The sequence below is a fragment of the Cyprinodon tularosa genome, unplaced genomic scaffold (genome assembly GCF_016077235.1).
Source record: "Cyprinodon tularosa strain WSP-4 unplaced genomic scaffold, ASM1607723v1 ctg652, whole genome shotgun sequence".
Lineage (NCBI taxonomy): Eukaryota > Metazoa > Chordata > Actinopteri > Cyprinodontiformes > Cyprinodontidae > Cyprinodon > Cyprinodon tularosa.
Genome location: NW_024039399.1, coordinates 154,570 through 180,865, shown reverse-complemented (window position 1 = coordinate 180,865; position 26,296 = coordinate 154,570). Strand labels below are relative to the sequence as shown.

General features: G+C 39.1%; 1 protein-coding gene across 1 annotated transcript; it reads left to right on the top strand.

Annotated features, from left to right (window-relative positions):
- The first annotated feature begins 3,169 nt into the window (after positions 1-3,169).
- On the top strand, positions 3,170-26,016 carry LOC119799180. Its single transcript, XM_038308982.1, has 8 exons — positions 3,170-3,365; positions 6,521-7,628; positions 11,741-11,875; positions 17,513-17,687; positions 20,312-20,410; positions 20,681-20,772; positions 24,002-24,142; positions 25,068-26,016. The coding sequence occupies exons 1-8, from the start codon at positions 3,223-3,225 to the stop codon at positions 25,329-25,331; spliced, it is 2,157 nt and encodes a 718-aa protein (XP_038164910.1). The 5' UTR covers positions 3,170-3,222; the 3' UTR covers positions 25,332-26,016.
- Positions 26,017-26,296: the final 280 nt, after the last annotated feature.

The following is a 26,296-nucleotide window of genomic DNA, read 5'->3' as shown; positions in this document are numbered from 1 at the left end:
AAACTTCAAAATAAAAGCATATTTTGTGTTTTGGCGGTAAGCGCAGCTCGACGTTCGTCCGCTAATCTAACTTATTCTGAAAATACATGTTAGGGAAGATTGTCGGTCAACTGGAACCTAAAAAAAGAGAAAAAACAGCAATCAAATTAAGAACTCAGATTTTTTTTTCTTTGAAATCATTTTTATATTAATCTGAAAGTAATTTCAGCATCTAACTTTACAGAAAACTTAAAAACTTTAACTAAGGAAAAATAAGTAGATTGTTTTTTTTTGTTTTTTTTTTTCAGTCACCATCAATCTGACCACAAACAAATAAGTGATGGATTCTGCAGCATTTCCTGTTGTTTTGGGATGTAAATGTAGCTTTGGAGCTTCCAGCGTTTTTAACCCTTCCTGTGAATCTATTTCAATAGGGAGTTTCATTCTTACATGAAAAACACCACAGTGTTTGACTGTTGAGATGGTGGAATAACAACAACACCAGTTTATTGGTTTGCTATTATGTTCAGTTTCCAAGTGTTGATAGATCTTTTAATCTTAAAGTGAAATATAATACATTTTTAACTTCTAAGAGTAATAATTAATGTCCCCCAAACAAATGGATTTATAATGACTAAAAAATAGAATCAAGAAAAAAAAGTAACTTATTTTTAGAAACCAAAGAAACTAAACAGCAGTTAATTCATTTTCTTTCACCTAAAAAAGTGTGATGGAAAATGACAGGAAATGACACAGTTACTCAGCTATTATAGCTCCAGAACAGCAGTAGTTTATTTGACTCAGCGAGATAGGCTGGTCTATTATAACCCAGCAAATGGGTTATAATAAGCTAATTATGGGTTGAGATAATTACAAACTTATATAAATTTAACCACTAGTACTTGTTAATGGCCCCTACCCAAATGGATCAAATTATGTCATTATTGTCTCTTCCCAAATGCTGGATGGAATCAGTAAAAATCCTGGATTGTTTTTTAATAATTTGTTATTTCTTCTACCCAAATGCTGGGTGAAATCAATCACAGTTTGTGACTGTTTCCCGAGCAACAGAAATTTGTTTAGTAATGTTTTTGGTAAAAAATTTGTCCAGTAACTTAAATCCATTCTAAGAGTAAAATACATTAATTAGGAAAATAAATTGGAAGAAATGCATTGATCTAAAAAGAAAGGTTGTCTAAAAGCCCTTGAACTTTGATAGGGCAGAGTGGGATTTAGTCTTCAGAAGAAAATATGAAAATACACCAAAAAATAGAGAATCATTTGGATTTGTGCATGGGTATTAATGTGTTATTTTACCAAAAATCTCCTTTTTTTGCCAGTCTGCAGGATCGAAAAAGGTACATAGTGTGAAACCTAAGTCATCTGGTACCTTTTATTTTTAATTTAATTTCAGTCATAACAGATTTACTTTTGAAGGCAGTTGATTTCTTATTAGATGTATAGACTGAATATGTTTATATCAATACATTTCACTGGATACAATCATAAAAACACACCACACTGTTAAAATAATTATAACAGTGTTACCGAAGTGATCAAAATAAATAAAATTCTAACCTGAGGTTCCCTGCTAATAATAATGTCCCCATATGCTCATTCAGGAGGAGCCACTCCTGGAAAGTCAATGACTGGGTACAATCAGCTGGTTTTCTTAGAAAACTTCATCAGTCTGTATGATCTGATGGAAATGTTTCTGTAAATGGCTAAGAGATGGCATAAATTGGCAACAACAAAAAAAAAAAAACATAATAATAATAATAATAATGCCATTACTTCTGCTGCTCAGTGGCGCAGCCTGGGGTCTCTCTGCATGGAGTTTGCATGTCCTCCCTGTGCATGCAATGGGTTCTTTCCGTGTACTCCAGCTTCCTCCCACAGTCCAAAAACATGATAATTGGCTTCTCTAAACTCTCCTTAAGTGTGAGTGTGTGTGTGAATGGTTGTTTGTCTCTATAATATCATCAAAGACCCCTCACACCCCCACCATGGACTGTTGTCCCTGCTGCCCTCTGGGAAGAGGTTCCGCAGCATCCGCTGCAGATCCACCAGGTTCTGCAACAGCTTCTTCCCCACTGCCATCAGACTGTTGAACCTTTGATCCACAAACCGAACTCTGCACCTATTGCACATTATCGGGCATCAATGCTGCTTAACGTTTAACTTTTAGCCCTTTATGTTCATCTCATTTCTATTCTCAATAACGCATTTTTTGCACAAATGCCTATTTGCACTGAACCACTGCAACTTGCACACTGTCTCTTATCCTCTGCACTGTTCACACTTTGACCACTGCTGCACTTTTTGTATAACTCATGCCATTTGAAATATCAATGCAATGTTCATAAGCTGTATGTAACGCAATTTTGTTCTGTATGCACTCTGTGCATACAAAATGACAAAGAACTCTAAGTCTAAGTCTCTGTGTTGCCCTGCGATCAACTGGCAACCTGTCCAGGGTGGCGACTTGTCCAGGCAATACTAGGCTGTTGCCTAGGGTCCTAAGTTCCTGGGGGCCCCATAAAACTATGTCTACATGTGTTGCCACCTTAGTGCTTTTGTCGCTATATTTAGCAACTTTTCAGACCCCTCGAGTACTTTTATTTCAAAAAAGCACCTAGTGCCAAATCTATCAACCTTTTTCTGTTACTGGAGACTTTGGTGACAACATCTAAAAGCAGCAAACTCTGCCCTCCAGAGCAAGTTGGTAACTCCGCCTCCTGCTCGCCTCTATCTTGCCTGCTGTCATGATTCATGCAGCTATTATTTCATCCAAATGAAAAATGGAGAACAGATAAACAGATCATGGCTTGTCAGAGGGACAAAACGTAGAACAAATAAAGGATGTCTATTCTATTAACATTTCTGTATCTGTATAACGGGTCTGTTTTATGATTTGTCTTCTCAATTCAGGGTTCCCCCTGCCTGTCTTTGCCTATAGGGCCCCAAATTTCCTAAATCCGCCCTTGCAAGGGTCGCTAATAATAATAATAATAATAATAATAATAATAATAACTTTATTTTTGCATTAAAATTATAAAGAATTAAAAGCAGGAAGCCCTAAGGCGTTTCCATCGTGCTGCATCACTCTGGTCCCTCTACCTGTTTTATTGACGCTCAGCTGCTCAGAGGCGCAGCTGACTGACAGTGCGCTGCTCTCTGTCTGGAAACCCGCTGAGGGAAACGGATGAGACGGGTAGCAGAACCGGCTGCGCTAAAGGTCTCATGTCGACAACGTTGGACCTGATGAAAAAACAGTGTTTGACGCCCGAGGCTCTGTCCTCTGCATCTCTGAAAAGAAGATTGATAAGGAAGAGTAGGAGAGTCGCACCGGGGGAGCAGCGCGCTGCGGACTGTGAGCCGCGCAGGTCAGATCTGCTGCTGAATTCACAGAGAAGGACCCTGAGCTGATGTGGGAGAAATTAAGTAGGATCGATTTTTAGTCAACCAACCGTGTTAACTAAAAACACTTAAACTTCTTGAGCTAAATATTTATTTAAATAACTTTTTAACCCTCCTCAAGCATTATTCTGCTTTCCTTTCAGCAAGTCAGAGTTTCTTATTTTCTCCCAGATTTGTCCTAATCAGACTTCCTCTTTTTAGAAGGTCTAATAACAGGAATGCTCTATGATGGTAAATTCAACCATACAACTGTTAATACAAACTTTACAAAAAGCTGCATAATTCAGTTCAAATCAAATAAAACCAAATCAAATCAAGAATACTTCATTAATGCTAAGGGGAAATAAAAAAAAAATGAAACACAGGTTATAGAACCAGTTCATACCAAACAAAATGCTATATTTTACATCTAGTGGGCAGTTTGTCATTCCCCACATCTAAACAGCATTGATCAGGCTTCTCGTTCAATAAAACAGCTGAATGAAAGGCAATTTTAACAGAAATACAAGACATAAATTAAAAGCATTTCTTAACAAAAACAACAACAAAAAATAATTCATTTGTTATAAAATGTGGTATGAAGGAGGAAGAACAATCCAGTCTAAGGGAAATATTATATTATTATTTTATTTAATCTTTAACTGTTACTTTTACTTGGTAATGAAAGTGATGACTGATATTGCATAAATATTTGGGTTTTTGTACTGTTTGTTGTGTAATATGTGTCTGTGTGTCAAGGAGAGGAGATACAAATGAACTCTGAGAGCTAGAATTATTTGAAAAGATTTTTCTCTTTGTGATTTAGGCTAAATATGGTTCCTTTTCAATAAACTAAGCAAACAAACAAAATCATGGCAAGTTTTACAGGAAGGTCATGTAGATTGATTAAGAATAAAATCCCCACAGTCTGATGTTAAATCTAAAACACAAATTAAAGGAAAGCTCAGAGGCGGAAGAACAGACCAATTATACAAATACAGAAATTTTTATAGAATAGACATACATTATTTGTTCTGTTTTGTCCCTCCCTTATTGCTTATCTGTTCTCCATTTTTCATTTGGATGAAATAATAGCTGCATGAATCATGACAGCAGACCAGATAGAGGAGAGCAGGAGGTGGGGTTACCAATCTACTTGCTCTGGAGAGCAGAGTTCGCTGCTTTTAGATGTTGTTTCCAAAGTCTCCAGTAGCAGAAAAAAGGTGCTAGATTTGGCACTAGGTGCTTTTTGAAATAAAAGTGCTTAATATTATAAGCGTTCTGATGGCATTTTGGCGAAAGGATTTTTATCCAAAACATAATTAATGTGCACAAATAAGGAATAGTTGCATTAACCATACATGTAAGCAGAGTTTTATAGGGCCCCCACAAACTTGGGGCCCTAGGCAACAGCGTAATGGTAAATCCCCCCCTGGGAGTGCATCTTAATTAACTAGACTCTGGAACATCGATGGGGTCTGTTCAGTCGAACACAGGGCTGTTAATCGTCCATCCTCACACATATAAAGCCCATTTGAACCATTGTTAGGGCTTTTGTTGATGCAGTGATTCCTGAGCTCCTAATGGTTCGTTTTAATGCTTGTCTTCATGTGGAAATAGTGCAGGCAGTGTCTGGAGGATGAAGGGGTTGATACAGCAGACAGGCATCCCTCCTCTGATTATCTAATTCTAAAAGAACTTCTCTGGGACATCATGTTTAGGTCAGTGCCATTTGGTTGCACCTCAGACTGTCCAGAAGCTCTGGATGCCCTGGTCATGATGTGGGAGGAGCATGTCCTGACGCTGTCAGACACACAAGCACACAGAGGTCATTCAAACTACTGAGGGCTGTTTAGATCTGCTCAAGTGTCTGTCTCACTACATTACTCCAGCCGGTTGCCATGCAGCGTTTCAGAATCACTTTCTGGATGACATCAGTTTAAACCCTCTGAGGATTCATATTCTTTACTGTCATCAAAATATGTGGCATCATTTTTGTATCTCTGCTTCTTTCTGTACAGTATGTCTGCTTCTGTCTCCTTGAACCCCAGTCGGCCTCAGCAGATGGCCGCTCACACTGAGCCTGGTTCTGCTGGAGGCTTCTTCCTGTTAAAAGGGAGTTTTTCCTCTCCACTGTCACTACAAGTATGCTTGGTGTGAGGGATTATCTTTGAGTAAATTAGTTGATGCAATCAACTGTTTTTCCTTAGAAACATTTAAATCCATTTGACTGTATGATCTGGTTGAATTATCTCTCTAAAGTGCCTTGAGATGATGTGTTGTGACTTGGCACTATATAATTAAATTTAATTGAATTTAATAATTTTTCCCCGGCACATTACCTATTCCATATCAGTAAAGCTATCCAGTAAAGTTGATTTTTAATGCCGACTACAGAATTTTAAAATTGATATTTTTTTGGATGAAAAGTATCAGTTTGCATGTGCTGCAGTACAACCTATATGCATGACTTCATATAGATATATATATATATCTATATGAAGTCATGCATATAGGTTGTACTGCAGCACATGCAAACATATACTTTTCGTCCAAAAAATATATAAAATATATAAATATATATCAAAAAAAAAATTATATATATATATATATGACTTCAGCAATTCTTGCCATATTGCCTTGCTTTTTGCTTTTTGTGTTAACAACAGAGCTTCACATATCAATTTGCAGTTCTCATCCCACTATCAATGTGTTAGATATCACTCACACGATGAACTACATGGCTGCAGCTGTTTCAAGCGATTTTCTCTGCATGCCAGCTACATATTTCTCCGGTTGAGAGGATTTTTATTGCCCTAGAAGATTATTGCCCTAAAAAGATCGGATTGTAGAAATTAGCATTAAAGGGTTACAGAGATTGGTTGGAATAAAGGTTTCATTCTTAAATGATTTGTTGATATAATCATTGAATCCTAAATGATTAGTTTTGTTCTAATTTCAGTGGAAGTATAAATGCTTCCAAACCTGATTGAGAAGTCAGGCTCCCATTCAGATATGGCTCGATGGGAGCCCGAAGGTTTGGAATAAGGATCTAAACTTTAAAGTGGTCAAGAACATCTGCAAACCTCAAGCTTAAGAAAGTACTGTGAAAACAATCAGTGGTTGTGTTCCTGTGTTTCAGGTGTTTCATGTTTTCTCAGTCTGGCAGCAGTCGTTCCGTCCGTCGGATTTTGACAGCCTGCCTCCTCTCCTTCCTGGCGTTGCTTGGCTCTGTATCCCTCGACCTCAGCTCCAACTTTGATTTACTGGATGCCACAGAAGCTGCATACAATGAGCTGACTTCATGCAGGACAATAGCTCTCCTGCAACTCATAAGTGAACTTCAGAAGATTAGGCATTTATTGGCCAAAGACACAAACAATGAGACCCTGTCATCAGGTTTCCAGCCAATAGATCACCTCTGTGCTAAAATGTTGAAACTTCAAAGGTTTTCTTGCAGTGCTGAGTTGTCTGTTTTTTGCCTGCAGATGAAGAGAAGCATACAGACATTTCTAAATGCCACCCTGGATACCAACAGCCCAATTTCACTTTTCACTCAGGTCATAGAGAGACTTTTGAACACCTGGGGCTCAGTAGAAGCTGATTTAGATGATGCCAAAAAAAACTCTAACTGGAGAGATGTTCTGTCTGCCAGACTTCTAGTAACATTCATAGAACTTAACTACCAGCTGATGCTCTATCACAACACTGGGACTCCTGCTGACTTTCAGCTCAGATGGACTCAAACGCTGAGCTATCTGAGTTTGTGTAAAGTAATGTCAGAGCAACTGAACTGCTGCTGGTCAGAAAATATAGAGCTCAAAATAAACCGGAGTCTAAAAGCTCCACATGTGTCTATTTTGGACCTGAGTCCATGGCAGATCTCTGGAACAGGAAATAGGCTTCTTTCAGGGACTCCCACGGGAATTCAGGCTCTGATAAAAGCACAGCAGTGTTTGTTTGATCGTGCATCCCTGGCTCTCCGGCTGGCATCTCGATCCATGTCTTCAGTCCTCAGCATGAGGATCTGCCTGCTCGCCATGGCGTGCCTCATCTACCCTGTGGTGATGTTCTCCTTCAAGCAGATGACAGAGTGGATAGAGAACTATGCTCAAAGCTTGAAGGAGAAAACTGAGGATCTGAAGCGGCAGAGGAAGCTGGCTGAAGATCTGCTGCACCAAATGCTGCCAAAGTCGGTTGCCAAGCAGCTGAGGAAGCAAAGACAGGTTGAAGCTGAGAGCTATGAAAGGGTGAGTGCAATCACAATTAATTAAAAATATAAAAATTTAAAAGCATTTTTGTGTGTTACCTGTTTAAAAACAAAGTGTTTTCCAAAAGCTAAAATTTAAATTACTATCAGAAACATTTTTATTAGTCAAGTTTGGTTTCCATCACTCACATTGTATCAACTTCCATTTAAAATATTAAAAAAAAAAACTCAGGGACAATTAGAAATATAGATAAAGGAGCAGTATTTACATGTGTTTGTTACTTAGAGTCTTAATCTTTTCTATAAAAAAAGAAAACCGTGTTTTGATTATTTGTTTTTCTATGTATTTCATTTTAATAATACTTTATTAATCCCAATGAAAAAGGAAGTGAAATGCTGTTGTAATATTATAGGGGTTTCTTCAGGGAGGTGTAGATGTTGATTGTTGTAGGCATGAAGGGTCTCTCTAGTGAATTATCATATATACGTGAAGGCAGAAAGATGAGCAGTAAAACTCAATTTGGTGGGATTCTGATTTATCTAGAAATTAGTCATGTTTTTTATATTTTGGGAGGAAGCTGGAGAACCTGAACAGAACCAAAGCAGGGACCTGCAAACTGCTTGCAGAAAGACTGGGTTTCAAGCTGGGATTCAAACCGAGGACCTTCTTTAAGCTGTGCCACGGTGCAGCTCCTGCACGCAATACAAAAACAAATAAACAAGAAGAATATTAAAAGTCAGAAGCCAAATGACCTATATTCTGGGAGTTAACGTCGAGCACTTTTCATTTTAAATCATTAGTCCATGCTTCAATTAGATTCCTTTATTTGGGATCACAATCATCATAATTTAAGTCAAAAAGGTGATGCAGTTTACAAACATCCATGCTCCATAGTGCATGGATGTTTGCATAAATGTCAGGTCTAAGCACCTAAAACATCATACATATATATATATAGGGAAAGAAAGAAATCACAGAGACAATTAATTTAGTTTTACTCGCATGTAGAGTAGGAAGAGACTGCAGAGTTTACAAATCTCCAACCCACTCTGCCAGTCTTCAGCTTTCTCCTCGCTATTTATTAAAGTCGGGGGGGTCCCTATTTACACAAGCTGAGGTTGCGCTAAAGGAATAGGAAACAAGAAATACAATTCAATTTGCAGCCTCAGTAAACAGGTCAATTTGCATTTAACCCTTTAAAGCCCAATCCAAGAATAAAACAAAACACAAAACAGAAAATTACTTTTTTTTGGTTTGAAGTCCTTATTTGGCCTTTTAACAAAATGTGTAAAAAGAAAAAACAGAAATACATTTTTGATATTAATAATTTATTACTATGCAATAAGTCAAAATAATTTTTTGTGTAGTCTTCTGCCCTCTGTTATCCGGTATATCTGATTGTGTACAATAGGATTTTGAGCAAAGTTTTTACCATTAAATTATGCAAAAGGTGTCAGACCCAAAACATTTCAGAAACCGTATGTATCAAATATGATACATTTGGCATTACAGGGTTAAATGTGTTGCGGTCAAATGGTCAGAGAACCTCCTGGTTTCGTTAAGCTTGAGCAAACTTCCTGAGAGTTGACCTATACTGCTTGTGCAACACCTCTCTGGAACAGCAATATGTCACACATTATACATCATAAGAAAAAAACATTAAGCATCTTATACATATTTATTCCAACAATAAACATGTTCATATAATATTACTCAAGAAAACGGTTAAGCAGTCAGCAAAAAATAGACGTACATGCATCTATCACCCACTCACAAGACACCCTTACCTGGTGATATTCCAATTACTAAGCTATGGCTGTTCACCACACTCCGTGAAGTATTTTAAAGGCTTGTTATTGATGTTTGGATAATAAAGTTCGTGCATCATTTTAAAACAAAATGTTTGGACCTTTCTCCGGTTTATAAAAAACAAGAAGATTAAAAAAACAAGAAGTTAAAGATCTTTTACTTAAAGGGATGCTTCAACAACTGCAAAACTATGAAAACATGAATGTCTTTTGGTTGGGAAAACAAGCAGCATTCTACAGAGGTGCTAAGAAAGTTACCTCATACATTGTTTAGACTCCTTCCGTTTTCCCCTCTGAATGTTTTTTACCAAACCCTATATGTAGATGATGAAGCTGCAGGGTTTGTGGATCTGCTATGAGGAGGTTACATCTGCAAGATCTGCAAACACCCTGACTGAACGTGTGTGTTTGTTGCCTTTGTTGCTATTGTTGGCATAATTACCTGTAATTGCCCTGCTACATATTCATGTGGAGATAAAACAAGTTGTCCAGATGAAATTATGTCTGGCATATTGAAGAGGTTTGAAGTAGCTGGACCCTAAAGCATCTTCTTGTGGGTAGGGGGTTCCAGATTGAAATGATCTGATGGGTTTCTGGAATAAAAGATAACAATAACACTGTGGAACCAACTAAAAAGTGAAATACAGCTCTGATAACGGCAGGTAGCGGCTTTAATCTCTCCAGGCACTCAGTACCAGGGAGGCTGATTTCCTGAATGTAGGAACACAAAGTTTATTGTAGGACCTGCCCTGTAATGTCACTCATTGTTTCACTTAAAAATAAATTGTTTTGAGTTGTAGCATAATCTGTTTTGTAATTTTTTTTAGCTCTGGATCTTCAATAATGTGCTCCAGTTGGAGTCGAATATAGCAGTTTCCTGTCTCATTAACGATTTGTATAAATTAAAATTGGTATTTTAAAAGAATATCTAACAACAAGACATTTCAGACATGTAAAATCAAATTGTATTATCATCTGTAAGTAAAAAAAAAAACACCTATTATGTCTTGATGAAACCTCTGTAACTATGCTTTATTTAACATCAGCTGCACAAATCGTTGCACAGGTAATGTCTGCAGGTGGATCTATGGGTCCCAAATGTTTGTAGCCTTATTCATGATATTTTCTAAAAGCTTTATATACTGATATATTCTGGTGAGGGAAGGCAGGTAATTTGAATTTGAATGGAATTGCTCAAGTTTTAGTGAGAAGCTCTTGGGGCTTTTGGATATGTTGCACTTTATCTCTCTTATCTCTTAAAAAATACCTTTATGAAACTTGCATTCTGATTTTACAGATTTAGTTTGCTATTCTCTTTGCATTTTTAATGAAACTTAATTTTCCAATCCATCTTAACTTAAAGTTACAGTGTGTAATAATTACAGGGATATACAGTCAGAAATGTAATATATTATACATAACTATGTTATTTATCATCATCTACGAGCTCAGCCTCTTAACCTTAATATTTGCATTGCCTTAGAATTCGTTATTTATAATTACATAGGAGCGGGTCTCGCAGCCATGGAGGCAGAAATCTTTGCGCTACGGCAGCGCAGAGCCAACAAACTAGCGATTGCGAGATCGCCCATTATGCTCGAAAGTAAATACGGCAAGTTGAGAGAGATGAACTAAGATTGGTACTGAACAATAGATGGCAGTATTAAAATTATCTATCTAAACGAACCTCATCACTTGAGAAGGTAGGTGATGCGGACGTTGTGGAAGACATTTTGTCCCGTAACGCTCGCCGTACTGTTGGGGGGGAGAAGCGGTGGGGGGGAGATGTTCATGTTGCTGCGGTCTGCAGTCTGACCGCTAGATGTCGCTGAAAATTACACACTGTAGCTTTAACGTCCTTAGATAGAAAACTTTCAACCAATCTGACTGTATGATCTGGTTGAATTGTCTCCGTAAAGTGCCTTGAGAAGACATGTGTTGTGAATTGGCGCTATGTAAATAAACTGAACTGAATTAAAATGAAAGAGCAAGACAGAAAAAACAACAAAGAAAACATGATGTTGAAATTTGATTCTGAGTTATTATAGAAAATAAAGTGAAATGAAATGTGCTCTTTATGATAAAGCCTATGAAATGGAAACCTGCTTAGATTTAAATAACAAAAAATGAGTAAAATTTTTTGATATTCTATTTTTTTCACCACTGTCTTGAAATAAAAACTGACATATCTCCATTTGAACGATGCTCTATGAAAGTTTAACAACATATGAACTAATATGACCTTATATATTCCTGTTGTCATTGTTTTGCTGTGAAGCTGAAACTAATGAGAAGTAGAGGGCAACAGATAAGGCAAACCTTTTCTCCCTTTCTTTTTTCCAGGTGACCATTTTTTTCTCAGATATTGTGGGCTTCACATCCATCTCTGCATCCTGCACTCCTCTGCAGGTGGTGGAGATGCTTAACAACTTGTACATGTGCTTTGACACTCGCATCGACTCCTATGACGTCTATAAGGTAACAAATACAATTCAATTCAATTCAGTTTATTTATATAGCGCCAAATTCACAACACATGTCATCTCAAGGCACTTTACAGTTCAACCAGATCATCCAGTCAAATTGATACAAAGTTTTCTATCTAAGGAAAACCAGTTGATTGCATTGACTCATTGACTCAAATACAATCCCTCACTCAATTCAATTCAGTCTAATTCAGTTCAAATACAGCATGTTGCTGGAAATCTGATCTTTCTATATTGAGTTTCCCTCCAACCAAACTGTCTATAATCTTTAAAAGGCTTTTGATAATTTATTCTACAGGCCGTTTGAGGGTCTTCTAAAGCTTTCTTTGAAAATTAACTACTTTTTTTGGGTGACATGCATGTCTGTTATTTTTTTTCTTAATCTTATCATGTTTTTCACGAAAGAAAAAATGCAAAGGATTTGTTCCTTTGATGCCAGCTGGTAGCCATGGAGTACCGTAGCATTCAGTTGTTAGCTAGCTAACAATTCAATTTCAATTCAGTTTATTTATATAGCGCCAAATTCACAACACATGTCATCTCAAGGCACTTTAAAGTTCAACCAGATCATACAATCAAATTGATACAAAGTTTTCTATCTAAGGAAAACCAGTTGATTGCATTGACTCATTGACTCAAATACAATCCCTCACACTAAGCATGCTTGTAGCGACAGTGGAGAGGAAAAACTCCCTTTTAACAGGAAGAAACCTCCAGCAGAACCAGGCTCAGTGTGAGCGGCCATCTGCCGAGGCCGACTGGGGTCAAGGAGACAGAAGCAGAGACACAAAAAGCAGCTGTAAAAGGCGGCCCCGTCCAGGAAACACAGCCAGGCAGACGAGCTCCGAGCCAGCTCTCATGCCAGAGGACGAAGAGAGCACATCCAGCCAGTCACGGTCAGAGAAACAGGACCACACTGGAAACCAGCCCGATCTCCAACATCTATAAACAAGGGTGTTGAAGCAGCACAGCTGATATTTCTCTCCAGGATGGAGTCACAGCCAAACAGGAACAGAGGCAAAGCTACTCTGAGGAAAAGCAGAGAGAGCAGAACGTTAGAGATTGAACTAACAGATTCTGCAGAATAGAAGAACAGAGAGAGAATGAAGCAGATTGATTAAAATGGGGGTCCCTGAGTCCTCCAGAAGTCTAAGCCTATAGCAGCATAACTATAGAGATAGCTCAGGATAACCTGAGCCACTCTAACTATAAGCTTTATGAAAAAGGAAAGTTTTAAGCCTAGCCTTAAAAGTAGACAGGGTGTCTGCCTCACGAACTAAAACTGGTAGTTGGTTCCACAGGAGAGGAGCCTGATAACTAAAAGATCTGCCTCCCATTCTACTTATAGAAATTCTAGGAACCACTAGTAAACCTGCAGATTGAGAGCGAAGTGCCCTGTTAGGAACATAAGGAACAATCAGATCTCTGATATCAGATGGAGCTTGGCCATTTAAGGCTTTATTTATTTATATGTGAGAAGGAGGATTTTAAATTCTATTCTGGATTTAACAGGAAGCCAATGAAGAGAAGCCAGCTGCAGCATTTTGGATCAGCTGAAGGCTTTTAACTACAGCTTGTGGACTTCCTGATAGTAAAGATTTACAATAGTCCAGACTTGAAGTAACAAATGCATGGACTAGTTTCTCAGCATCACCCCTGGACAGGATATTTCTATTTTTTGCAATATTCCTCAGATGAAAGAAGGAAATTCTAGAAACCTCTTTGTTATGGGATTTAAATGACAGGTCCTGATCAAAAACAACACCAAGATTTTTTACTTTATTATCTGAAATCAGTTTTTATCCCATCCAAATGAAGTGACTGACTAATCAGCTTATTTTTCAAAGACTCTGGTACAAAGACTATAACTTCTGTTTTGTCTGCATTCAGAAGGAGAAAGTTAAGAGACATCCAGGTTTTTATGTCTTCAAGAAATGCCTGTAATCTATGTAATGGGTTAGCTTCATCTTCGTAGACAGATATAGCTGGGTATCATCAGCATAACAGTGAAAATTAATCCCATGCATATATATATATATATATATATATATATATATATATATATATATATATATATATATATATATATATATATATATATATATATATATATATATATATATGCATGGGATTAAGAAGCATTACTTCTTATTTTAACCAGAAATGTAAGAGAAAACACATGTCCATTTGTTTGTTTTTTTAGACGGTCAGTCTAAGCTTAATCAGATTTATTGGTCCCTTTTTCTGCAAAAATAGAGTTCACACTTACAATCTTACCCAATAATTAATAGGTAATTAGTTGGGTCAGGGTTATGCATAAAAAGTTTGTATTCTGAATGTGACCGGAGTTTTTCTTTAACAGTTGCAGAACTGGAAAACGCTAAAATGGAGATCTGTCAAAAGCAAAGCTACATGCATGGGCGTAGGTTTGTATAGGGACCATAGGGACATGTCCCTATTAAAATTTTGGACCGACCTACTTGTCCCTACCAACAATTACATGTGAATAACATGTTTATAATTTACAATACAGCATTGTTACACCAGTAGAGGAGTTCTGGATGGAGAATATTGACAAAAACATGTTTTATCTAAAATGCAAAATTCTTATTTTTTTTTTCAATATTAGTATAATTCCTGCTTGAAGTGGGTCGGTCTGTGAGCTAAAGACATGTTTTAGAGTCTCTATACTCCAGTTAACGATGAATCGATTACTAAATTTGTTGACATGTTGACACAATAATTGATTAATCCGATGAATTGTTTCTGCCCTAAATAAAATACATGATATGAGTCACACAGAGTAAATACAGCCTAGATGTACAACTTGTAGAGTGAGGTTAATATATTAAATGCTCAGTGTCAGTTCCTCTTCTAGTTCCAGGGCACATGTAAATACAATGCATTTATTTGGCTTCCCTTGGATCTATTATTTCGCTTTGTTTCATGATACAAAGAGAACATTTAAAATTGTGGGTTTTACCTCTATTTACCTCTATGTAACCCACAGCACATAAGGCCCTACTTCCGAGTTCAATCTGAGAGTAGTGCGCCCTGCCCCTTTAAAAAGGGGGCAGATCCCTGACCCATACAGATTGCTCCACAGATGCTACAGCCAACGCTACTCCCAGCTGCTCCTCGCTGTGGCTTCTCTGTTTTTGAAAAAACCCGCCTTGATACTCCACTGCTGCTTAATTTACTCTGATGTCTTCACCATAGATCACTTTAGCTTCTTTCAACTCGATTTCCAACTCATAACCTGGTGGACATTCCCTGTATCCTCTCCCAAATATACACACAGCCAGGGCTCTGGAACCCAGCTCCTTGAGAGAGGCTGGACTCTCTTCTACTCTGGAGTGACCCGCGGGGAGAGGCGGAGGGCGGGGGTGGGGCTGCTTGTCTCCCCCCAGCTCAGCCGTCTCGTGTTGGAGTTCACCCCGGTAGACAAGAGGGTCGCATCCCTTCGCCTTCGGGTTGAAGGGAGGACTCTGACAGTATGGGCCGAACGGCAGTACGGAGTACCAGGCCTTCTTATCCCTGGGGAGGGTGTTAGAAAGCGCCCCTCCTGGGGATTCCATCATTCTAATGGGTGACTTCAACGCCCACGTGGGAAACGACAGTGACACCTGGAGGGGTGTGATCGGGAGGAACGGGGCCCCAGCTCTGAACCCGAGTGGTGTCTCAATATTGGACTTCTGCGCAAGTCACGGATTGTCCATAATGAACACCATGTTCAGGCATAAAGATGTCCATCGGTGCACTTGGCACCAGGACACCCTATGCCGAAGGTCGATGATGGACTTTGTAGTCGTATCTTCTGATCTTCGGCCGCATGTCTTGGACACTCAGGTGAAGAGAGGGGCGGAGCTGTCCACCGACCACCACCTGGTGGTGAGCTGCATACGCTGGAAGAGGAGGAAGCCTGAAAGACTCGGAAGCCCCAAACGTGTAGTGAGGGTCTGCTGGGAACGTCTGGTGGAACCCTCGGTCAGGGACGTGTTCAACTCCCACCTCCGGGAGAGCTTCTCACAGGTTCCGAGGGAGGTTGGAGACATGGAGTCCGAATGGGCTTTGTTCTCTGCCTCTATTGTCGATGTGGCTGCCCGTAGCTGTGGCCGTAAAGTTTGCGATACCTGTCGTGGTGGCAATCCCTGAACCTGGTGGTGGACACCAATAGTAAGGGATGCTGTCAGGCTGAAGAGGGAGTCCTATCGAGCTAAGCTTGCTTGTGGGACTCCTGAAGCAGCAAGCAGGTACCGTGAGGCCAAGCGTGTCGCGGCCCGGGCGGTTGCAGAGGCAAAATCTGGCCTGGGAGGAGTTTGGAGAGGCCATGGAAAAAGATCGGTTGGCCTCAAAGCGATTCTGGCAAACCGTCCGGCGCCTCCGGAGGGGAAAGCAGTGCTTAACTAACACTGTTTTCAGTGGGAGTGGGGAGATGCTGACCTTGAAGGAGGATATTGTCGGCCGGTGGAAGGAATACTTTGAGGATCTCCTCAACCCGACAGACACGCTTTCCGTGGGGGAAGATGAGACGGGGTGCTTGGGGCTGGATTCGTTCATCACCCCGGCTGAAGTCACCGAGGTGGTCAAACAACTCCACGGTGGCAAGGCTTCGGGGGTGGACAAGATCTGTCCTGAGTATCTTAGAGCTCTGGATGTTGTAAGGCTGTCATGGTTGACACGTCTCTTCAACATCGCGTGGAGGTCGGGGACAGTCCCCTGGGATTGGCAGATTGGGGTGGTGGTTCCCCTCCACAAGAAGGGGGACCGGAGAGTGTGTTCATAACTTTTATGGACAGGATTTCTAGGCGCAACCAAGGACCGGAGGGGGACTGGTTTGGGGAACAGCAGATCTCGTCCCTGCTTTTTGCGGATGACGTAGTTCTGCTGGCTCCCTCCTGCCAAGACCTACAGCGTGCGCTGGGGCGGTTCGCAGCCGAGTGTGAAGCGGCCGGGATGAGAATCAGCTCCTCCAACTCCGAGGCCACGGTTCTCGACCGGAAAAAGTTGGCTTGTCCCCTTCAGGTTGGAGGAGAGTCCCTGCCTCAAGTGGAGGAGTTCAAGTATCTTGGGGTCCTGTTCACGAGTGAGGGAAGAATGGAGCGGGAGATCAATAGACGGATCGGTGCGGCTGCTGCAATAATGCGGACGCTGCACTGGTCTGTTATTATTTAAACAGTATAGGAGACAAAGGAAAACCGGTTTAAAAAAATAATGGTGCAAAAGGGCATTAACATGGAAAAGTTCAGTGCAGTGCAAATAAACAACACTGAGTTGCGTGATGAGCAATGGAGCGTTAGGCCGGTTCTTCCTGAAATCTCCTTCATGTTCTCCACGTTCAGGATCAGGCTGTTATCTCTCTAGGATGGATGGATGGGTGGATGGATGGATGGATGGATGGCTGATGGATGGATGGATGGATGGATGGATGGATGGATGGATGGATGGATGGATGGATGGATGGATGGATGGATGGATGGATGGATGGATGGATGGGTAAAATGCAGATATTATCAAAGCTCTATAATAGATAATAATCAGTCAGTAACTGGTTTGCAGATATTTTGTCATTCATATGAAAGCTTTTTAACGGCCTCATTTAATGAATTAAATGAAATTCTCTGCCAAGGTGGAGACAATTGGAGATGCCTATATGGTGGTGAGTGGTCTACCTGAGAGGAATGGTGACAAACATGCAGATGAGATTGCCAAGATGGCCCTGGACTTGTTGGCGGCGGTCAGGCAGGTGTCCATCCCTCATATGCCCAACGAGAGGCTACAGCTCCGAGCCGGCATTCACACAGGTTAGATGATGGCTAGATAGATAATTCTAGTTTGATTTACAAAACCTAAGTGGGATATTTTTAATGAACCGCACTTATTTCCATCACTCCCAAACTTAGAAGACCAGATGATGTTTCTCTGGCTCAATGAAGATCCGATATTTGTAATGTTATAGATTGTCCCTTTGAGATTCAACCTATAATGTTTTACATATTAATGGGCTTTTATTTTGAAATGCACATAAAAACTTTAATATCCTGTTAAAGCAAAATGTTTATGATTTTTGTATCAAATGAATTAAATAATCTTTTATATGACAAATGGTATAACTTTTAAATTAGATTATAATACATTATTGTTGTTAATAAACTAGCAAGATAAATAAAGACTCAATGACAATATGGTGAATTATTCCTATAAGCATGTTTTTGTAATTTGTTGCACTCTAAATAAACTGAATTGCATTGACTCAAATGACAAAGGCACCACTTTGCAGCTGGAGCAACAGCACCACCCAGAGGTTGTTCTAACCAAAATAACAAACTTTAACTGTAACTAACAAACTATCAAATTGAATTATATTGAGTATTTTATTTTTAAATAATCATCATTAAATCAAGTTAATCAATGTAGGTTATATTTTGAGGAATACATTGGATTTGAAACATAATAATTCTCTGTGTTATCTTTACCTCCACCAAGGAGGCTACAGTCAGGTCCATAAATATTGGGACATCAACACAATTCTAATCTTTTTGGCTCTATACACCACCACAATGGACTTGAAATGAAACAAACAATATGTGCTTTATCTGCAGACTTTCAGCTTTAATTTGATAGTATTTACATCCAAATCAGATGAACGGTGTAGGAATTACAACAGTGTGTTTATGTGCCTGCCACTTTTTAAGGGTCCAAAAGTAATGGGACAATCTGCTGCTCAGCTGTTCCATGGCCAGGTGTGTTATTCCCTCATTATTCCATTTACAAGGAGCAGATTAAAGGTCCAGAGTTCATTTCAAGTCTGCTATTTGCATTTGGAATCTGTTGCTGTCAACTCTCAATATGAGATCTGTCGCTATCAGTGAAGCAAGTCATCATTAGGCTGAAAAATCAAAACAAACCCATCAGAGAGATAGCTAAAACATTAGGTGTGGCCAAAGCAAGTGTTTGGAACATTCTTAAGAAGAAAGAACGCACCGGTGAGACCCGGAAGACCACGGAAAACCACTGTGGTGGATGACCGAAGAATTCTTTCCCTGGTGAAGAAAACACCCTTCACAACAGTTGGCCAGAACAAGAACACTCTCCAGGAAGTAGGTGTATGTGTGTCAAAGTCAACAATCAAGAGAAGACTTCACCAGAGTTATACAGAGGGTTTACCACAAGATGTAAACCATTGGTGAGCCTCAAAAACCGGAAGGCCAGATTAGAGTTTGCCAAACAACATCTAAAAAAGCCTTGACAGTTCTGGAACAACATCCTTTGGACGGATGAGACCAAGATCAACTTGTACCAGAGTGATGGAAAGAGAAGAGTGTGGAGAAGGAAAGGAGCTGCTAATGATCCAAAGCATACCACCTCATCAGTGAAGCATGGTGGTGGTAGTGTCATGGCGAGGGCATGTATGGCTGCCAATGGAACTGGTTCTCTTGTATTTATTGATGATGTGACTGCTGACAAAAGCAGCAGGATGAATTCTGAAGTGTTTCGGGCAATATTATCCGCTCATATTCAGCCAAATGCTTCAGAACTCATTGGACGGCGCTTCACAGTGCAGATGGACAATGACCCAAAGCATACTGGGAAAGCAACCAAAGAGTTTTGTAAGGGAAAGAAGTGGAATGTTATGCAATGGCCAAGTCAATCATTTGACTTGAATCCGATTGAGCATGCATTTCACTTGCAAAACTGAAGGGAAAATGCCCCAAGAACAAGCAGGAACTGAAGACCGTTGCAGTAGAGGCCTGGCAGAGCATCACCAGGGATGAAACCCAGCGTCTGGTGATGTCTATGCCTTCCAGACTTCAGGCTGTAATTGACTGCAAAGGATTTGCAACCAAGTATTAAAAAGTGAAAGTTTGATTTATGATTATTAATCTGTCCCGTTACTTTTGGTCCCTTAAAAGTGGCAGGCACATATACACACTGTTGTAATTCCTACACCGTTCATCTGATTTGGATGTAAATACCCTCAAATTAAAGCTGAAAGTCTGCAGATAAAGCACATCTTGTTTGTTTCATTTCAAATCCATTGTGGTGGTGTATAGAGCCAAAAAGATTAGAATTGTGTTGATGTCCCAATATTTATGGACCTGACTGTATATTTTTAGTTGGGTTTGTGCGTGTATGTGTGTGTTTGTCTGTCTGTCTGTGTCCAGGATAACTTGAAAAGTTCTAAACTGATTTTAATTACTTTTTTGCCAAAGGTGTGAGCTATAGATGAAAGGCACAATATTGGACAAAATTAGCTGTTTGGCAGAGGTCTACGCTCTCCGAGTGCTTTCTAGTTATTATTTCTCAGACTTTTGGAGATGCTGTAAGCATCATTTAGTTGACTTTGACAGTAAAAAAATTGATTGAATCTCACTGCATTGTTACCTGATTGTGGATATTATTATTCTTTCATCTTTTGGCTCCACAGGTCCGTGTGTGGCAGGAATAGTGGGCTACAAAATGCCAAGATACTGTCTGTTTGGAGATACAGTCAACACTGCTTCGAGGATGGAGTCCACCAGCCTTCGTAAACACTTTAAAATGAACCTCATCAGCCTTTAGTTAGAAGCTGAAATGTCATATAACCAAGTATTACTACTTAGCTACTTTGCTTGATTAGCTCTTTTTCTTTTTGGAAGAATATTTACTATTACTCTCTACATTTGAACGAAAAACATCTGTAATATCTTTACATGATGTAACAGCTGGAACAAATTCAGATGTTCAGGCAAACTTAAAAACATCAACAGCAGATGTGTTGAGCTGAATGTATCTAACGTGAGCTTTCCTGTTTCAGCTCAGAAAATCCACACTAGCTCAGAAACATACTTGGCTTTGATGAAGGACAACGCCTATGAGTTGCAGCTACGTGGCGAAATTGAGGTCAAGGTAACATGAACAAATAAAAATCAATCTATCTGGTATATGATTTTCTTTGATAGGTTTATATGAAACACTTTTAAAAACATATTTATTCTGTTTATAAAACAATCTGTACTGAAAACACAAAATCAATTCAGTTTGCATATATGAAGGAAATCAGAGGCGCCATTTCATTAAAAAAAAAACATTCTATTTGTCTGAGAAGAAACTAAGCATATCATCTGTTTACTCTACATATACTGTATATTAACTTAACACATTCAAATGAGCCCTATTTCAAACACTCCTTATATGTGTCAGAACATTATAAAAACAAAAATATTCAGTGACCCTTAAAATCTGGTAAAGTTTAAATATTAATTTAACAATTTAACTTGAAAGAAGTAAATGTTTCATTAAAAACTGGGTGCTGAACCTTCTATGACGTGGAGGTGAAAAGTAAATAATGGAACTTAATGTAGCTTCATTTTTTACTTCATTTTTCCCACATATTACATCCTGGAAGTTTTGGTGTATAATTTCTATGATGTTTGGTTTTGAGATAGAAAGGCTCTTTGACTTGTGTTTGTTATTTTCCGTTTACTTTTTCCAATACTATTTTTTTTTCTCCCCTTTAAAACGCCAGAATTTGCACATGATTACGTAATTTTATACAACAAGTCAGATACGATGATCAGTTTCCTTTAAGTTACTTTTCCATTCTTTAAAATAACAAATAAGGTTTCCACTCTTTCTTGAGTAATTTCTTGTAAGTGTACTTTTTACTGTTATTAAAGTAAAAATACGGCATTATAAGGAAATGCTGCTCTTACTTGAGCACATTTTACCCTACTCTCCTTTACTTTCAGCACCATGCTTGGCAGTTTGTAATTGATTTTTTGTTCTGAGATTTGGCTAAACAAAATGATACACAACATATAAACGGCTCTTTCAGGAAAGTTGTTTTAAAGTTGGTTGGTGCACATACCTCTAACTGGCCTAAAAGACACTGCTACTTGAATTGTGTAGCTATTTGAAATGTAATTTTGCCACCTTGATTGATTTTTATTGATCTCACAGTGGAGAAATGTACTCGTTACTCAAATAGTCTGAGGTGCCAAAGGAAGAAAAAGGTGCATGGGATATATACAGTATATACACTGCGTCCACATAGGACAGCTTTTCTTCTTTGTTATAGCAGGATTGTACAGGGTTATTGCACAGGGTGTTTGATGTTTACATGGGTATTCATATAGATTATACTTAAATATATAGTTATTATACTGGGTGTCAAATATAGAGAAACAGGTCATAACACAAGGTATTGGACATTATACATTGCACAAGTTATTGCCATTGTAGTGTCGCATTGTTGAGTCTGGTGGCAGCAGGGATGAATGACCTTTTTACAAACAGGGTGTAAAGGTCTTTCACTAAAGGAGCGGCTCAGCTCCTCTACAGTCTGGTGCAGAGAGTAGGAAGTGTTGTCCATGCTTGGTGCTGCCAGGGGCCCAGCAGACAACAGCGTAGAGCATAGGTCTTCAACAGGGGGTCCGCGACCCCTAGGGGGTCCACAGAGGAACTGCATGGGGGTCACGAAAGTGTTGGTTGATTAGACTTTTTTTTATATTCCCCCCTGCAATTTTTCCCCTATTTGAAATGTCTTTAAATCCACATTAACATGAATTCAACACACCATAGTAAATATGGAAGCAAATATGGAAAAATGGAGGCAGAAGATGTCTTTCAGTCATCAATGCACACATTCAGTGACACACAGGAGCTCTTTTAAGCTGGGCACCGTTTCATTCACAACACCTATCCCATCAACCAGGAACCAGAAATACTTTAATAATCCCAGGGAGAAATTACTTACTTTATAAGACTCCATCTGTAATAGAGTGACTATAGGACCATTTTGATACTTATTTGACATTCATACAATATATATAATTAGGGGGTCCCTGCTCCATCTTGCCATCAGTTTGGGGGTCCTTGGCCGGGAAAATGTTGAAGACCCATGGCGTAGAGGAAGGCTGAGGCCCTTCTTACAAAGAGCATCAGTGTTATGAGTCCAGTCCAGTTTATTATCGACGCGAAAACCCAGGTATTTGAAACTCTCCATAGTCTCTTTGTCCTGCCCCATAAGTTGTATCTTGGAATCTCTTACTTTGCATCCAGTCTGTGTGGGTTGATCTAGAGAAGAGGAGACATGTTGAACAGTTGACAGGTAGACATTCTTTGGACCCGGAGGAGCACTGGAGCGGACTGTCACTTGGATTTCCGTGAGGGACTGAAAGGCACATGTGGAGGTTTCTCCCCTGCTCAGTGTGAACTCAGAAAATAATCCTTCCAGGGGAAGAAGACCAAACTTCCAGTACGCAGGAGGACTTCCTGCCAAAGGCAAAGACAAAAACAAGGAAAGACTCAGTTTGACTCAGTGAAACAAAGACTCAGGTTAGACTCAGCTAATCTAAGCATGGCTAGATTACCCAAAACTGGCAAACACTCTGGCGTCGAGGTAGTGACAGTCCACTGCTTAAGTACTCCTCCAGATAATGATCCAAAGAGACGCAGGTGTGCAGGGAGGACCAACAATGACAGGGCGCCACCTGGTGGTGGAGGGAGAGACGGACACAAAACAGACCACACAAACTGGATTCCTGACACTATTACCCGTCCCAGGAGGATATGCAGCAGCAGTGCTGATGTCTTCCTACTTTAGTGATGAATGGACACATGTCTTTATGTCCATAAGTGTCCACACTGATAATGATCCACATTTAGGGCTTTATTTTTCTATCTGTTATTTTTATACACTTTTCTAAGGTACGCATTATGTGACCACTTTTACTATAACATTTGCTGCTGTAAACACCACAATTTCCCACTGTGGGACAATAAAGGGATTTTCAATTCTACTCTTAGCTAATCTCTTAGCTCTCTTTGTTTCTTAATTTAGATAGAAGCTGTAAGTGTGGACTAAGATTTATACCCAGCTGTTAATTATATTTTGTATTTTTGTTTGTTTTTTTACTTAGGGAAACTTCATGGTTCCTTCACTGTTTTTATCTGATATTTAAAATCATATGATTAAGTTAATTTTAATTTAGATGATTTCCCAACAGCTTGACGGGAGATCCAGCTTTAGGCATCTCAAAAATAACAATAATTTTTTTATTGTTTTTAATGTGGATGCTGATTTTTGTGTTGCCTGTGGCAGACTGTTTGACCCTACTCATTATTCTCTGCCCAGGGTAAAGGCAAAATGAATACATACTGGCTTGTTGGTCATAAAAACTACAGTGTGCAGAATGACAGTCTGGTTTGCAAATGGAATCCCAACATGGCCAGAAAGAAGAAGGCGGCGGCCGGAAGTCTGGCATCTGTAGGAAATGTAAGTATGAATTTCCTCTGATTATTCACATGGATACTTTGAGGCATATCTGAGAATATGTGCATATTAACCTATGATATTGCTGCTAATCTTTAAAAAGAGCTACTTGTAATTATTATTATTATAACTATGGAAGTCCAGGCAGGACAAAATAACATCTGGGCTGTTTCCAAACAACCGCCTTAACCGCTAAATCACTCAATCACTATATAGAGCGAGGACTTTATAGTGAGCTCAGTTAACTTTCGGACAGATGATCGTTACTTTTCGCTCCACATTGGTCACGTGAGTCCGGCTCACTTTGTTCTCTCTTGCCCTGAAAAAAATCTATCCAACCCCAGATTGATTTGCAAGAGCTCTCCTTGCAAAGCAATCTGGGATATATCTTCCCACCTCCGGAGACTCGGACACTCTTCTAAAATGGTGTAACCACCCGATTAGGGCGGATGTTCGAACACAGCCATGGTCACTAGAAAAGCGGATATATCCCAGAAAGCTTTGCAAGAGCTCTCTCTCTCTGTCCCTAAATATATATATATATATATATATATATATATATATATATATATATATATATATATATATATATATATATATATATATATATATATATATATATATATATATATATATATATATATATATATATATATATATAGAGATATATATATATTTAAATAATTTCACATTTGGCATAATTCAAATGAATGCAATTTAAATCTAGATTAATCTACCCTAATTTCAAGATTTCAGTGAGATTAATCTAGATTAAAAAAAATGTATCTATACCCACCACTAATATATATGTATATATACAAAATTGTTTGGGGTGCAATTGGATGACATCAACTAATTAACCTGAATTAGTCATCTGTTTATTTCTGTGTATACGTTTCATTTATAACTTATATTTTCATCTGTGCAGTCGTCCGTCACAGTGCAGAGTCTAAGCGACAATGCAGCTACACCGGTTTCCCTTCCCTCTTCAGCACTGAACCAAACACCGCAGATGCCTCGGAGAGAAAGGATGAGTCTGAGTGTGGCTGCTCAGATGGAGCCGTATGGGGGAAGCTATGGGACCCTGGGCTCCATGATCGGGGGGCTGCAGGGTGGAGACGAGTCTCCGGTAACCAGCCAGCATGGTGGACTTAAACCTGACCTGCTGCCTGGTTCTAACCAGCAAATGTGATCATATAATCTCTGATGTACCCAATGAAATATCATTAAAAAAAATCACAGATTAGTTTGTAAATAAACGTTAAGATTTTAGGATCATATATTTGTGACCTGAGTGATGTTTTGTTTGCTTTTCATGATAACTTATGTTTTAAGTTGCAATGTTTAGGATTGGGTGTTTATGGCTGTAGAATTCCTTCTGAGGGTGGAGCCCTGGGGCCATTTGCAGGCGTCTTGATTGTTTTTATTTTGCTCCTGCCCTGACCAAAATTAAAAATGGCAAAAATTGTGAATTAAAGACTGTTTCAACTCATTTAGGGTCCTTACAGTGAACTGATTATTGAGGTTTGAGAGTCCTAACTCTTTGAGCTGGTTTATGTCTAACCGTTTACCAGTTAAAGTGTAATAAAGATGTGAAGTGTTAGAATATATAAGTCAAAATGTGTCCAGTTCTACTGCTGTGTTAAAAACTGGAAAAAAAACATCCACACCAACATGTTCACAGAAGGTAGACTGCATATTGTCAAAGCAGTAGTCTTACATATTTGACCACTTTCGTTGGCAGAAGTGGTAGAGTATGTTTAAATCGGTGGATTTCCTGGCATAAAACTGAAATTTAAGCAGTGTCCTCATGAAACCAGTTTAAGATCTCATTGTATTGACTTTGTAAAGTGCCTTGAGATGACATGTGTTGTGAATTGGTGCTATATTAATAAACTGAATTGAATTGAATAGATGGCAGCTTTTGGGAAACCATACTGACTATTTACTGTAGAGTGAGGTAAGTTTGCCATAAAAATGGACATAAGGTGGCGACCAAGAAAGCTCCCCTGTTCAAACTTCAACAAGCTTTAGTTTGAGGCTCATGATATTAATTCACAGAGATCAAGCTCCTCACCCTATCTCTAGGGCAAAGCCCAGCCACCCTTGGATACAGCTTCTCGTTCCTTTGGTCATGATCCAGATTCCACGGCTATA